Here is a 12860-nt window from a genome sequence, read left to right as displayed (position 1 = left end):
ATAATGTATATTCAAGTTTTTCAGATTCAGTTGCAACCATTTCTGACTACTTTGCACCAATGCAAATATCAATCCCTGGGCTGTGGGTTGTTGTTTTTTAGTCACAACTGTTATTCGACCATCTCCAATTATGTTCAGTTTAAAGACTGGTTACAATATTTATTTCCCATGGATTCAGCTGTTTCCTTTCCCACCTCTGTGCAAACTAACAACCAACTTGGGGGGGAAGTACAAGCATTTATTTATTTTGTAAGAGGAGTACTTACTATTACTCAAAAACAAGCATTGTTTTGCAGCTATTTCAGCTTTTCATAAGTGTATACCTACAGATCAGCAGGAAACTAAAACCTTATAACTGTCTACCCAACTTAGATTTCTGGAGTTCTTCTCCCCCACTGCCCCGGTTCCATAACCTTCTCATTTCAAATCACAATGGGATGCACTGCCAAGAAGATATTAAATATCCCTCCCTCTCCTAAATATTAATAAAAACCAGAAAAAATGGTTTACTTTTTTCAGTTATCAGAACTATATTAAAAACCTTGTTACATGGAGTATTTACTTTTCACAATGTTTTTTTAAATAAATAGCAAGTTCTCACTGAAATGAATGGAATGCCTGCACCATTGATTCAATAGGATTTCCATAGTAATACACAGTCATATAGTGTAATATTGCATAAAGAAATATTTTGGATGAAAGATAATGTGGTTGCTGGTGCCTCTTATGTGATAAAATCATCAACCCATGAACAGATTGTGCAGTAGTGTCATTTACGCATTATGTTTACTTTGCAAAGTCTAACTGACATCAACTGGGCACGTGCACAATTGATTTCAATGAGATGTTGCACAATAAGAATAACTTGCAGGATAACTGTGTACAAAGTTACTGCCTAGTAATAAGAATAATAAGGTCAATGGTGTAGCCAAAGGGTCTCACTTCCAGGCAGAAGCTTATTAGCCCTAAACGAGGGAAATTAACAACATTAAAAACAAACATTCTGACTTACAGTCATCAAGGTAATTCAGAGTTACAGCTGCCAACTCCATGTTTAAAAAGGAATGATGTGACTATTATTAGTTATAGGTTTCAGAACATTTACCTGGCATTATTTTCATGACTGATTTCTCTGGGCCAAACTTCTATTATTATTTTAAGTTTTACCAGTATTGAAAATGGTCCCATCACCACAATAGCCTCTTTTCAAACTCAGACAAAGCTTAAAAAACTAGTGTTGAATGTAAACCAGCAATATAGGGTGCACCAGACAGGTTTTCTAATATAGGCCAATGAGAGCATCTATTTCCTGTAACTCACTCTACCCAGCATGGGAATTGCAGTTTGCTCTCTGTATGCAAGATAACTTGCTATTCTGCAACCCGAATAGGACTAGGGGAAGCATAACAGAGTGAGCTACTGACTGATTATTTTAATTAAATTTCTTTTGCTTTTGTTGGTTTAATCCACACCCTCATTATTTTAAACAGAGTTTATTGTATCCTATCATTATACAATTTAAAAAATTGTAGGAAAGCAGCTGATTCAAACTAGAGCAACTCTACCACGTATTAATTCTGGTCCCATTGCAAAAACAAAAAACTCAACTCATTTAAAACAAAAAAAGTAACTTTTCACATCTGTGAGGGCAGACAAAAGTGTTTGACATCTGTACAGACTATGTTTAAAATCTCAGTCAACTATCTTTCACTGCAATGGATGGATGTTTCCTGAAGTCCTCCTGCCTGGTTACCTCTAAAAAGACACCGACATAAACCTCCATATGCAAATAAACTTGAATCAAGACATACACATGGGAAAGTGGATGGACTCTGGTAATGGAAAATGTATAGGAGAACTCTGTCTCCCCTCTGATGATAATGGCTTGTTTACCGTTAAGTGGGCCTAAAGAAGGCCTAGGACACTTAATGGCTATCACAGCACCAACCCTACCTTCCCATTTCCCCCCCCCCCCATCCTTTGTTTGCATTTCCTATCTTTTGACATATAATTACACCTTGAGGTTATTATTATTACGATTCAAAATGCTCCCATATTAATTCAGGTGTGGTCTCTATATTTCATACAAAGGCGTCTTTATTCAATTTTAGTTCCAGGACTTGTCTGGTGTCCAAACTGCACATGTAACGTCCCTTTTTTGCATAAAGAAACATGTCCATTTAGTCCAGAGGCTCTTGCTTTATTCGAATGACGGAGGGTGCACGAGATGTCCTTCTGAGTTCTCGCCTCAGTACGTATTCACTGAATTGGGAAGAGTCCACCCCTCCTCCACATGAGCCAACAATCTCAAAGCCTCTTTGCTGCAACCTCTCAAGTACCTGCAAAGAGAGAAAATAAATGTAAAATAAACAACAAAAAACCAAGACTGCTGCTGCTGGTGAAGGATGATCAACTTGCGGTAGCTAAACTGTGACCTCGTGTAAACTGTGATCCAGGTGAAGAACAAAGAATGCACAGCTCTGCTAACAGACTCTGCTGGAATGTCTTAATTAGTAGATTTCCTTTAGATACCATTGCATTCCCCCCCGCCCCGCAACTTTCTAATGCATTTAAAAAAAAAAAAAAAAAAAAAAGAGAGGTTACTTACCTTCCAGTAACTCGAATCCTTCACTTTGTTTTGTCCCTATGGGTGCTCCACCATAGAATGTGCGGGCCCATACGCTACCAATCAGAGATTTGAATCGACAGTGTCCGCGTCCTTGTGCTCCAGAGTGAAGGTATATAGGGAGGATTGAACCCACTGCTGCTACGGTTCCTTTTCAACTACAGAGTTGGAGACTCTGCAGATGAAGGGAAGGAGGGTGGGAGATGAAGCACGACCTCCAGAGCTGAACACCCCCTCGGGAAGCCAATAGTACTGAGAGAATCTTCATGAAGACCCATGGGGCCATGGAGAGTTAGAAGGGAAGGACATGGTATTGATAGTGTTCTGAGCTGACGATGTAATGTAGAAAGCATTTTTGGGAAGGGTGCATAGCAATGTGAAAATACAAAATGTGAACGTCAAGGGTAATAAACCAACCCCTCAGATTCAAGGATGGGATTATGGTAGCCAGAGTCACCATCCTCAAGTGCTGGAAAAGAATGTAGGTGTTCAGTTTCCTGAGGTCTTCAATTGTCCTCCAGCTGCCATTTCTTTTGGAAACCAGGAAATATTTGGAATAAAAACCTTCTCCCACAAATTCTAGGGTAACCGGCTCTATTACTCCCAGATGCAGGACAGGCTGAGATGGGTTCCTGAAAAAGGAATGGAAGGGGGGACAGAATGGAAATGAATAGAATATCCCATCCAAACCACCTTCAGAATCCACTTGTCTATGGTGATAAATTGTCAAGTAGGTAGAAATTGGGATAGGCGGTTCCTAAAGGGAGGATGGAAGTTGGGTTCACAGAGTGGATCGCTCATGGCCCCTGACCCAGCTGTCAAAATAGTTATTTAGAAGGAAGCCCAGGTAGGGGGGGTTGCTGTCAGGGCTGGTTCTCTCTTATGAGGTTTGGACCTTATAGGTGTGATAGGGTTAGTACTGGAATGGTTGGAATCGTTGTCCTGTCACGTATATAAATGCCAAGTGACCTTAAGGTTGCCCTTGAATCCTTGAAGGAGTGGCGGGAGGCAACAGTATCACCACTGAACAGCTTAGGCCCTTCTAAGAAGAGGTCTTTCACCATGTTTTGTATCTCCCTAGAAAGGTTGGAAGACTGGAGCCAGGATGCTTATCAGTCACCACAACAGTGGACAGAGATCATGAGGCTATGGCAGCAGCATTGAGGGCAGCCTGCAAGGAAACTCTGGTGATTAGTGGGCTTTGGAAATGAGGGCTTGTTACTGCTCCCTCTTGTCCTGTGGCAAGTGATCAATAAAATGAGTAAATTTTGAATAGTTGTTGAAGTATGCTCCAATATGAAATTGCAGAAAAACTTGAGAGTCTCTGGAATAAGTTTAGAAGTGTGAGCAACAAGGGTGATGTCGTGGTGGGAGCCTGCTATAGACCACCGGACCAGGAGGATGAGGTGGACGAGGCTTTCTTCCAGCACCTAACGGAAGTTACTAGATCATAGGCCATGGTTTTCATGGGAGACTTCAATCACCCTGATATCTGCTGGGAGAACAATACAGCAGCGCACAGACAATCCAGGAAGTTTTTGGGAGGTTTAGGGAACAATTTCCTGGTGCAAGTGCTGGACGAACCAACTAGGGACAGAGCTCTTCTTGATCTGCTGCTCACAAACTGGGAAAAATTACTAGGGGAAGCAAAAGTGGAGGGGAACCTGGGAGGCAGTAACCAGGAGATGGTCGAGTTCAGGATCCTGACACAAGGAAGGAGAGCAACAGAATATGGACCCTGGACTTCAGAAAAGCAGACTTTGACTCCCTCCGGGAACTGATGGGCAGGATCCCCTGGGAGAAAAACATGAGGGGGAAAGGAGTCCAGGAGAGATGGCTGTATTTTAAAGAATCCTTATTGAGGTTACAGGGACAAACCATCCCGATGTGTAGAAAGAATAGTAAATATGGCAGGCAACCAGCTTGGCTTAACAGTGAAATCCTTGCTAATCTTAAACACAAAAAAGAAGCTTACAAGAAGTGGAAGATTGGACAAATGGCCAGAGAGGAGTATAAAAATATTGCTCAGGCATGCAGGAGTGAAATCAGGAAGGCCAAATCACACTTGGAGTTGCAGCTAGCAAGAGATGTTAAGAGTAACAAGAAGGGTTTCTTCAGGTATGTTAGCAAACAAGAAGAAAGTCAAGGAAAGTGTGGGCCCCTTACTGAATGAGGGAGGCAACCTAGTGACAGAGGATGTGGAAAAAGCTAACATACTCAATGCTTTTTTTGCTTCTGTCTTCACGAACAAGGTCAACTCCTAGACTCCTGCACTGGGCAGCACAGCATGGGAAGGAGGCGACCAGCCCTCTCCGTGGAGAAAGAAGTGGTTTGGGACTATTTAGAAAAGCTGGATGAGCACAAGTCCATGGGGCTGGATGGCTGCATCCGAGAGTGCTAAAGGAGTTGGCGGATGTGATTGCAGAGCCATTGGCCATTATCTTTGAAAACTCATGGCGATCGGGAGAGGTCCCGGATGGCTGGAAAAGGCTAATGTAGGGCCCATATTTAAAAAAGGGAAGGAGGAGGATCCGGGGAACTACAGGCCAGTCAGTCTCACCTCAGTCCCCGGAAAAATCATGGAGCAGGTCCTCAAGGAATCAATTCTGAAGCACTTGGAGGAGAGGAAAGTGATCAGGAACAGTCAGCATGGATTCACCAAGGGCAAGTCATGCCTGACTAATCTAATTGCCTTCTATGACGAGATAACTGGCTCTGTGGATGAGGGGAAAGCAGTGGACGTGTTATTCCTTGACTTTAGCAAAGCTTTTGACATGGTCTCCCACAGTATTCTTGCCAGCAAGTTAAAGTAGTATGGGCTGGATGAATGGACTATAAGGTGGATAGAAAGCTGGCTAGATTGTCGGGCTCAAATGGGTAGTGATCAATGGCTCCATGTCTAGTTGGCAGCCGGTATCAAGCGGAGTGCCCCAAGGGTCGGTTTTGTTCAATATCTTCCTTAATGATCTGGAGGATGGAGTGGGTTGCACCCTCAGCAAGTTTGCAGACGACACTAAACTGGGAGGAGTGGTAGATACACTGGAAGGTAGGGATAGAATAAGAGGGACCTAGACAAATTAGAGGATTGGCCCAAAAGAAATCTGATGAGGTTCAACAAGGACAAGTGCAGAGTCCTGCACTTAGGACGGAAGAATCCCATGCACTGCTACAGACTAGGGACCGAATGGCTAGGCAGCAGTTCTGCAGAAAAGGACCTATTTTATTTTAGGGGTTCCAGTGGATGAGAAGCTGGATATGAGTCAACAGTGTGCCCTTGTTGCCAAGAAGGCCAATGGCATTTGGGCTGTATAAGTAGGGGCACTGCCAGCAGATCAAGGGACGTGATCGTTCCCCTCTATTTGACACTGGTGAGGCCTCATCTGGAGTACTGTGTCCAGTTTTGGGCCCCACACTACAAGAAGGATGTGGAAAAATTGGAAAGAGTCCAGCGGAGGGCAACAAAAATGATTAGGGGACTGGAACACATGACTTATGAGGAGAGGCTGAGGGAACTGGGATTCTTTAGTCTGTGGAAGAGAAGAATGGGGTGGGGAGGGATTTGATAGCTCCTTTCAACTACCTGAAAGGGGGTTCCAAAGACGATGGATCTAGACCGCTTTCAGTGGTAGCAGATGACAGAATGAGGAGTAATGGTCTCAAGTTGCAGTGGGGGAGGTTTAGGTTGGATATTAGGAAAAACTTTTTCATTAGGAGGGTGGTGAAGCACTGGAATGAGTTACCTAGGGAGGTGGTGGAATCTCCTTCCTTTGAGGTTTTTAAGGTCAGGCTTGACAAAGCCCTGGCTGGGATGATTTAGTTGGGGATTGGTCCTGCTTTGAGCAGGGGGTTGGACTAGATGATCTCCTGAAGCCCCTTCCAACCCTGATAGTCTATGATTCTATGAAATCATATTTTGGTATCAGGGCATGACAATTTGTTACTTAAAATTGAAGAGCAGCGGACGAGTGACTCTTCCTGCTGGGGAGGTCTAGGTATTGAGCCTCTTTTTCAGAGGGTGTTAATCTTGAGTGAGTTTGGTAGTTTTTCTTATTGGCTGCGTCCACCACAACCGAGCTAGGGGGTGGGGTGAGGGAAGAAATACTCCAGCCCTTTCACTCATACGTAATATTTTTTGTCTGTCCATTTGAAGGTACGTGCAAGAGTGGCAGGGATCTGCCAGGCTAGAGACAAGAGCACCTCATTAATAGGCAGAGTTATCTTACTTGGGGGTGGGGGATGGGGGACACATAGAATATCCAGAGAGGGCTGAGATACTTGTACCTCCTCTGAGGAGATTTGAACAGATTTTGCAGGTTGTGTCATTAGGTCCTGGAATACCATAAAATTTTCTGCATAGGAGGGTGGTGGCGGAGGCAGCATCGCCACACTGTCGGGGGGGAGGAGAAGGACTTGTGTGAGGAAGTAGCTCCTCTTCTGCAAATAGCTCCTGAATGTCCTCCAATATTTATGAGAAATATGGTACAAGGGACTATTGCTGCCATGCCAAAGGGTGTTGCAGCCCCTGTGGGAATCCAAAACACGGCTTTTTCCAGACAGGAACGTACAGAATTGGTGCCCTTAAGACGTCCAGGGATTCCAATAGTGTGGGTAAGGGGAGAGTCCCCAGGAATATTCGTGTTCAAAATGCCCAGAGTGCCTTCTGGGTTCTGGTGATTTCTCGCTAGGGTACACCTCAAGCGGTATAAGATGGTACAGTAAGGAAGAGCCCTGCCCAGACGTTTCAGAGTCTGAGGTAGCGTCCCATGTCCAAAGCGGAAGCTCATGGTGTTGTTGCCAGAGACCGTGCTGGGGGCTATGAAGGCACTGGAGGATGGGTGAATACTGGGAGCCCGGCTCCTAGCGTGAGATGAAAGAAGGAGATAACCAGTGGACATATCTGTATTGGCAGGTAACTTCTCTCAGTGCCCCTTAAGCGGTAGAGACTTCAGTTCCTCTGAGATGAGCAGATCCTCCTGCAAGAAGAATTGCTAAGGGTGCCAGAGGCCTATGGCAATGGGCAGTTGGAACTGGGAGTGGTACCGAAGCTCTAGCTGCTGAAGAGAAGTGGGGGCTGTTGACGTCGGTGGTAGAGTGGCCACTGAAATGTTAGCTCTATGCTCCAAGTGCATGCCACCCAAAGTTAATGGTACTGGAGAGGGAGCAGAGGCTTGAAAGGGCTCTATCTGACTTCTTGGAAGGCTTTAGTACCAGCATCTCAGATTTTCTTGAGTCTTTGGATTTAGAGGAGTCCCGATGTCAAGATGGCGCTGGGGAAAGTGCTTATCAGTGCTGTTTGCTGGTAGGCTAATCTGAACAGGACCTCTGCTTAGGTGGTACCGAGACCTCGGTGCCAATGTCTGTTCGAGCCTTGCAGGTACTCATTATGGGACATGAGGTCTCCCTGGGATCCATTCTAAGGAGGTGACTTACCCCTTTTTCTGGAGGTTCTCTCAGAAGAAAGGCTCTCTTTTCTTAGGGTGCTTCATCTCTGAAGCAACCTCAGTCATTCCCGAAGCATTGCGGGGAGTCGAGGAAGGACTCGGACCCCACAGACCTTAAGGAGTGTGCCATGAGGATAAGCTTCAATCTTACCTTCCTTTCTTTGTGAAACATGCTTTTAATTCCTGTGCATCTTTGCACTTAGATGGGATGTGAGAGTTTTTGAGACACCAGAGACAGTTAGAAGGCCTGTCAGTCTGGTGAAAATTCTATTGTAGGTCTGGCAGGATTTGACTCCTGGAGCCACTGGCATACCCCAGAAGTTAAGCCAATGAGGAAGGCCAAGGAATCAGTGCCAAGGAACCCAGGGTGGAGGCAGTCACAAATAAACACAAATTTATGCAAAATTAAAAAAGGAAAGCAAATATTGAAACAAAACCAAAACAAATACTGAGTAAATAAAACAACAGAAATAGCTTCCAGGAAGCAGTGGACACCTCAGTTGTTCCAACTCAAGTGGCCGGCATTTTGGAAGGAACTGGAGTGGTGGTGGGTCTGTTCCTCCCTATATACCATTATTCTGGAGCACAAGATTGTGTAGTATGCAGGCATGGAGCCATAGAACATTGCTGATTCAAATCTCTGATTGAAAGTGCATGGGCGCACGCACATCTTACAGTGGAGCACCCATAGGGACATATACTTAAAGAAGAAGAATTACTTCTGAAAAATTATTCCTAGTCTGTCTTTAACAGAACTGACCTCATCTGACCTGGTCACTGAGTGTTACATATGTAGCATAGTGATGGGTGAGTGGGAGAGGAAAATGTGTAGGTCTAATTTAGAATTTTTTGCAGATACAAGTATCTCTGTGTAAAGCATTGCACAGGTGCATCTAAATAAAAACAACAACAAAAGTATTGATGAAAATTCCAGAACTGAAAGATACTTTACCTACAAACACTTGTTGAATATGGTGCAGTTGCTAAAAGAAAAATTCCTTACTGTCACCAATCCAGGGGATGAGGGAGAGAACACTGCAAGTGACTAGTTTATTACAAACTTACTCTAGATTTGCTAACATTTATCTCCCAGGGTTCCTCGGCCATTTCATGACAGATTTATTTTACACCAAGGCGACTCACTTTATGTATTATTGCTTCTCATTATTTCATAATAAAATGGAAAAAATATCCAAGAACAGGAAGAAATCAGCATGTTTCCATGGACCCTGAAATAAATATGTCTCACTTTGTCAGAAGCAGACACATGTCCTCACTGATGTTTCCTCATAGAGCAGGAAGAAAGAATAGATCTCACATCCAACACGAAACATAAATGGCAACACAACACATGCACCAGGGTGCTCCTGATCAAACACAAAACACTTGACTAACCCTGGGGAAGTTGCATGGTTTTCAAAGTAATTTGTTTCAGCAATGTTTGTTCTTTTGCAAGGATGTTTAGGAAATATACATGTGAAATAAGTTAAGGAAGTCAGCCCTAACCTGTGGAACTAAACCTATTCTTACTAGCCACCTCAAAGTCTCCAGTTGCTTTTGCCCGCTGAAACCTTCTGGAGTTAAGGTAAAGAGAGTCAGTCCACTGGCACAAAATCAATCATTGGTCTACTTTTAAAATGATACACTCATGACTTCGTACCTGAACTGAGTTGAGGTGACAGTATCCATTCAATGGAAACCTGATGACATGGGTGGAGTCGTGATTCCAGCCAGCATTGACGGAATTACACATCACGTCGCCAATTTCTGGAAAAACTTCTTCTATCAAAGATTTATCGCCACTCAGCGTAATCCTCTCTCCAAGATCGGGGGCAACACGCACCACCAAGCACTCACAGGACCTTGAAAAACGGCCAGTCTCCCGATCTTGTTTCCATCTTTCCATTTCACCTAGCATGGGCTGGAGCTGAAAATACTTTGCCTCTTCATATAGCAAACTGTAGTCCTGAAAGATATATATTTTACTGTGCACAACTAAATAAGATGCATTGTGAATATACAGTAACTGCTTATTTGTATGGTTATTCTGGCAAAGAGGCTAGGATAGCTCGAGAGTTGAAACCACTTCTACACGTTTCATAGTTACTATATGCACAGTTAAGGAACAAGCAAAAACGGTCTCTTAAAATCTACTGACTGAAATAATACGTAGAAAAATGTTTAAAAAAAAAATGGTGGTAAAGAAGTGTGTATTATGGAGCACATCAGATTGTCGCAATCCACCTTTCTCTAAATTTTTATCCCCATAGTGATGTCATAAAATGACAACCTCACTGAACAGATGGAACAGAACTAAATCAGGATTCAGAAAATCCATCATTAGGATCCATCATGTCTTACAGCAATACTAGCAGGCACAGGTATAAGCATGTAAATGAGGAAGACGGCAACGTTTTTAAAAGTAAAATGATTCAGATATTTGCATAGTGCTTTGCATATATTACTGCAGTTTAAAAGTTAACTATTTTGAATATATCCCATTTTGTCAACAGTATTGTTTTTGCTATGTTGCCTCAAACATAACAGAAAATGCATTTTGAAGCATAGCAAATAGACCTGATGCTCTTAGGTTTGCTGGCTTCCAAATTTTACATTTCTATTTTGTTGTTGCTGTATTTTTTTTTTTTTTTTTTTTTTTTTTTTTTTAAGTTTAAAGCATGTATTTGGGAAAAAAGTGTCTGGGTGAAGAAAACCAATGTGAGAATCAGGGAAGGTAGAGGAATGTAATGACAACAAAGGAGCAGTAGTAACAAGGTCAATATTGCACTGAGATTGAGCAACAGACAATGCTTAATAGGCACATGATAAATGGATAATTGTCCATCTGCATTTATAATTAAATGAGAGTCATCAACTAACCCAAGCATCTGTCCTGAAGAGGGAGAGCTATTTGCTTTAAACATGCATCTTTGCAGAAGACTCAAAACGTGACTAGAAGGGATCTGCTGAACACCACAGTGAACGCGCTGTCAAGAGCAGTTTTTTTTTTTCATTTTCAGCAGAGTTATAATATAATTATGTATTAAACTACTCTGCAAGAGTGCACTATTAATGTTATGAAGAAGGCAGCCTTCAGATACCTATGTTACTTAGGTGGGTCTATACTAGATATGTATAAAAAAGGATAAGCGTGTTGATATCAGAGATTATTCAAAAGGTTCCTGCAATACAGCTCTTAAACTGAAACTAATGTTCAGTTCACCAGTCAGGCAAATTAATTTTCCTGCTACTTAAACAATTAAGGCCAGATTTTCAAAAGAGCTCAACATGTTACATGCATTTAAAGATGAACAAAAAGTTTACAACATTCTAAACTGCCTTCCATGTCATCTTTCCTATCCCATCCTAATGTCATGCCTCCTTATGTAAGCTAATGGCGGAACACACTGCATACTCAGATGTACATTCACAGGGAGAAAGGATGATAAAGACCCCTTCTGAGCCAATCTGTGGCCTCTAGTTTGCATTTCACTGATGACCCTCCCCCCACACAGGAAGTTCTAAGATTTTCACAATTTTCATTAAAAGAACTCTCTCTCTCTCTCTTAAAAAAAAAAAAAAAAAAAAAAAGCTTAGACCAGGCTGATAAATATCTGGCTTAGATAATGGGGTTGCAAGAACTCACCCTTGATTTCTCAGCAAAGATGCTAAGAACGAGTCACATGTGTGCCTCTCAGAGGTTAAGGGAAAATGAAACTCTGCAGTTCACCCATTATACACATTTTAACGTTATTTACTTTTGGCTGTCAGGACTCACACATCATTCTTCCAGTGTTAACCTGTGATCACAGGACAGAATCCTTTTAATTGAAGAAGGAGAATTGATGGGGAACCCTCTGCAGAGGTCATATAGTTTAATGCATAAGCTATACTATGTTACGGTCAGGAAGGCAAAACTTAGCATTAATACCATTCAAGAAAAGGCCAATGGGTGTCACTTTAGTGAGACAAAGCTTACTTCTGCCAAGTGACTAAAAGCATTGTCAAATGCTCCAAAACCCACTCCTGCCTCGTAGACTATTTTAATTACACTCCCAAATGTAGTGTAATTACACTCCCACTCTGAGGAGTAGAGACATTTGCAGAATAATTTCAAACACACTTAAGTCACTTAAAATCTCACCTTGAAATCATCAGGAATTAGGAGTTTTGATGTTCGTAGAAAATTCAAGATATATCTGAACATTTGCCCATCTCTGTCAATGAAATAGTGCTGCTTGAGACTGTCCAAAACAATAGGCTCCGTGCCATCAAAAAGCCTTCCAATTCTGGAGAGGAAAAGAGGCGAACATCAAGGTCAAATTACAAACCACATTTTAGCCATTAACCACCAACATTCACATGAGCAGTTCAATGGCTTCACAGTAGTAGCTCCTTGACTTCAGTAGGACTGTTTTTGCATGTAACTACTACTCAGTGTAAGGGCTCCAGATTCTGGCCTTTAAGGAATGCTACTGCTTACTAGGGAGAGCTACATAACAGAAATTGGAACTTCAAGACACTTTTGTTAAACCATGTACAATTAAATAAATTATACAAATAGTGGGTGAGGAGATTTCATAGTAGAAATTTAATGTGATTGTAGCAGGTGCCTATTAACTTTAGAGCAAGCTACGGGCACTTTTGTTCACCTTTATAACATCCCCTTCTCCCAAATCTCATGTGCTTAATCTTCCTGCAACATTAACCTTTAGGTCTGAAATTTTCTAGGTTTGGTGTCTAAGGAAAATATTTTTTTGATGGGAGAGGGGAAGAGGGGTGTAAAGTTTGAG

The 12860-nt window shown here is 42.4% G+C and overlaps 1 protein-coding gene across 7 annotated transcripts in view; it reads right to left on the bottom strand.

Moving 5' to 3' along the window:
* Window positions 1–505: 505 nt before the first annotated feature.
* The window catches only part of KCTD1 (potassium channel tetramerization domain containing 1), a 145968-nt gene continuing 133613 nt past the window's right edge, over window positions 506–12860 (bottom strand). For all 7 annotated transcript variants that reach the window (XM_037892716.2, XM_043539702.1, XM_043539703.1 and 4 more), the window contains 3 exons: window positions 12212–12356; window positions 9728–10033; window positions 506–2339 (listed from right to left, as the gene is read on the bottom strand). In XM_037892716.2, the coding sequence (XP_037748644.1) occupies window positions 2181–2339; window positions 9728–10033; window positions 12212–12356 (610 nt within the window). In that variant the 3' untranslated portion in view covers window positions 506–2180. The remainder of the gene's footprint in view (window positions 2340–9727; window positions 10034–12211; window positions 12357–12860) is intronic.

This window comes from Chelonia mydas, chromosome 2, assembly GCF_015237465.2.
Source record: "Chelonia mydas isolate rCheMyd1 chromosome 2, rCheMyd1.pri.v2, whole genome shotgun sequence".
NCBI lineage: Eukaryota > Metazoa > Chordata > Testudines > Cheloniidae > Chelonia > Chelonia mydas.
The sequence above is the reverse complement of the archived record's forward strand: the minus strand, read 5'-3'. Positions and strand labels throughout refer to the sequence as shown.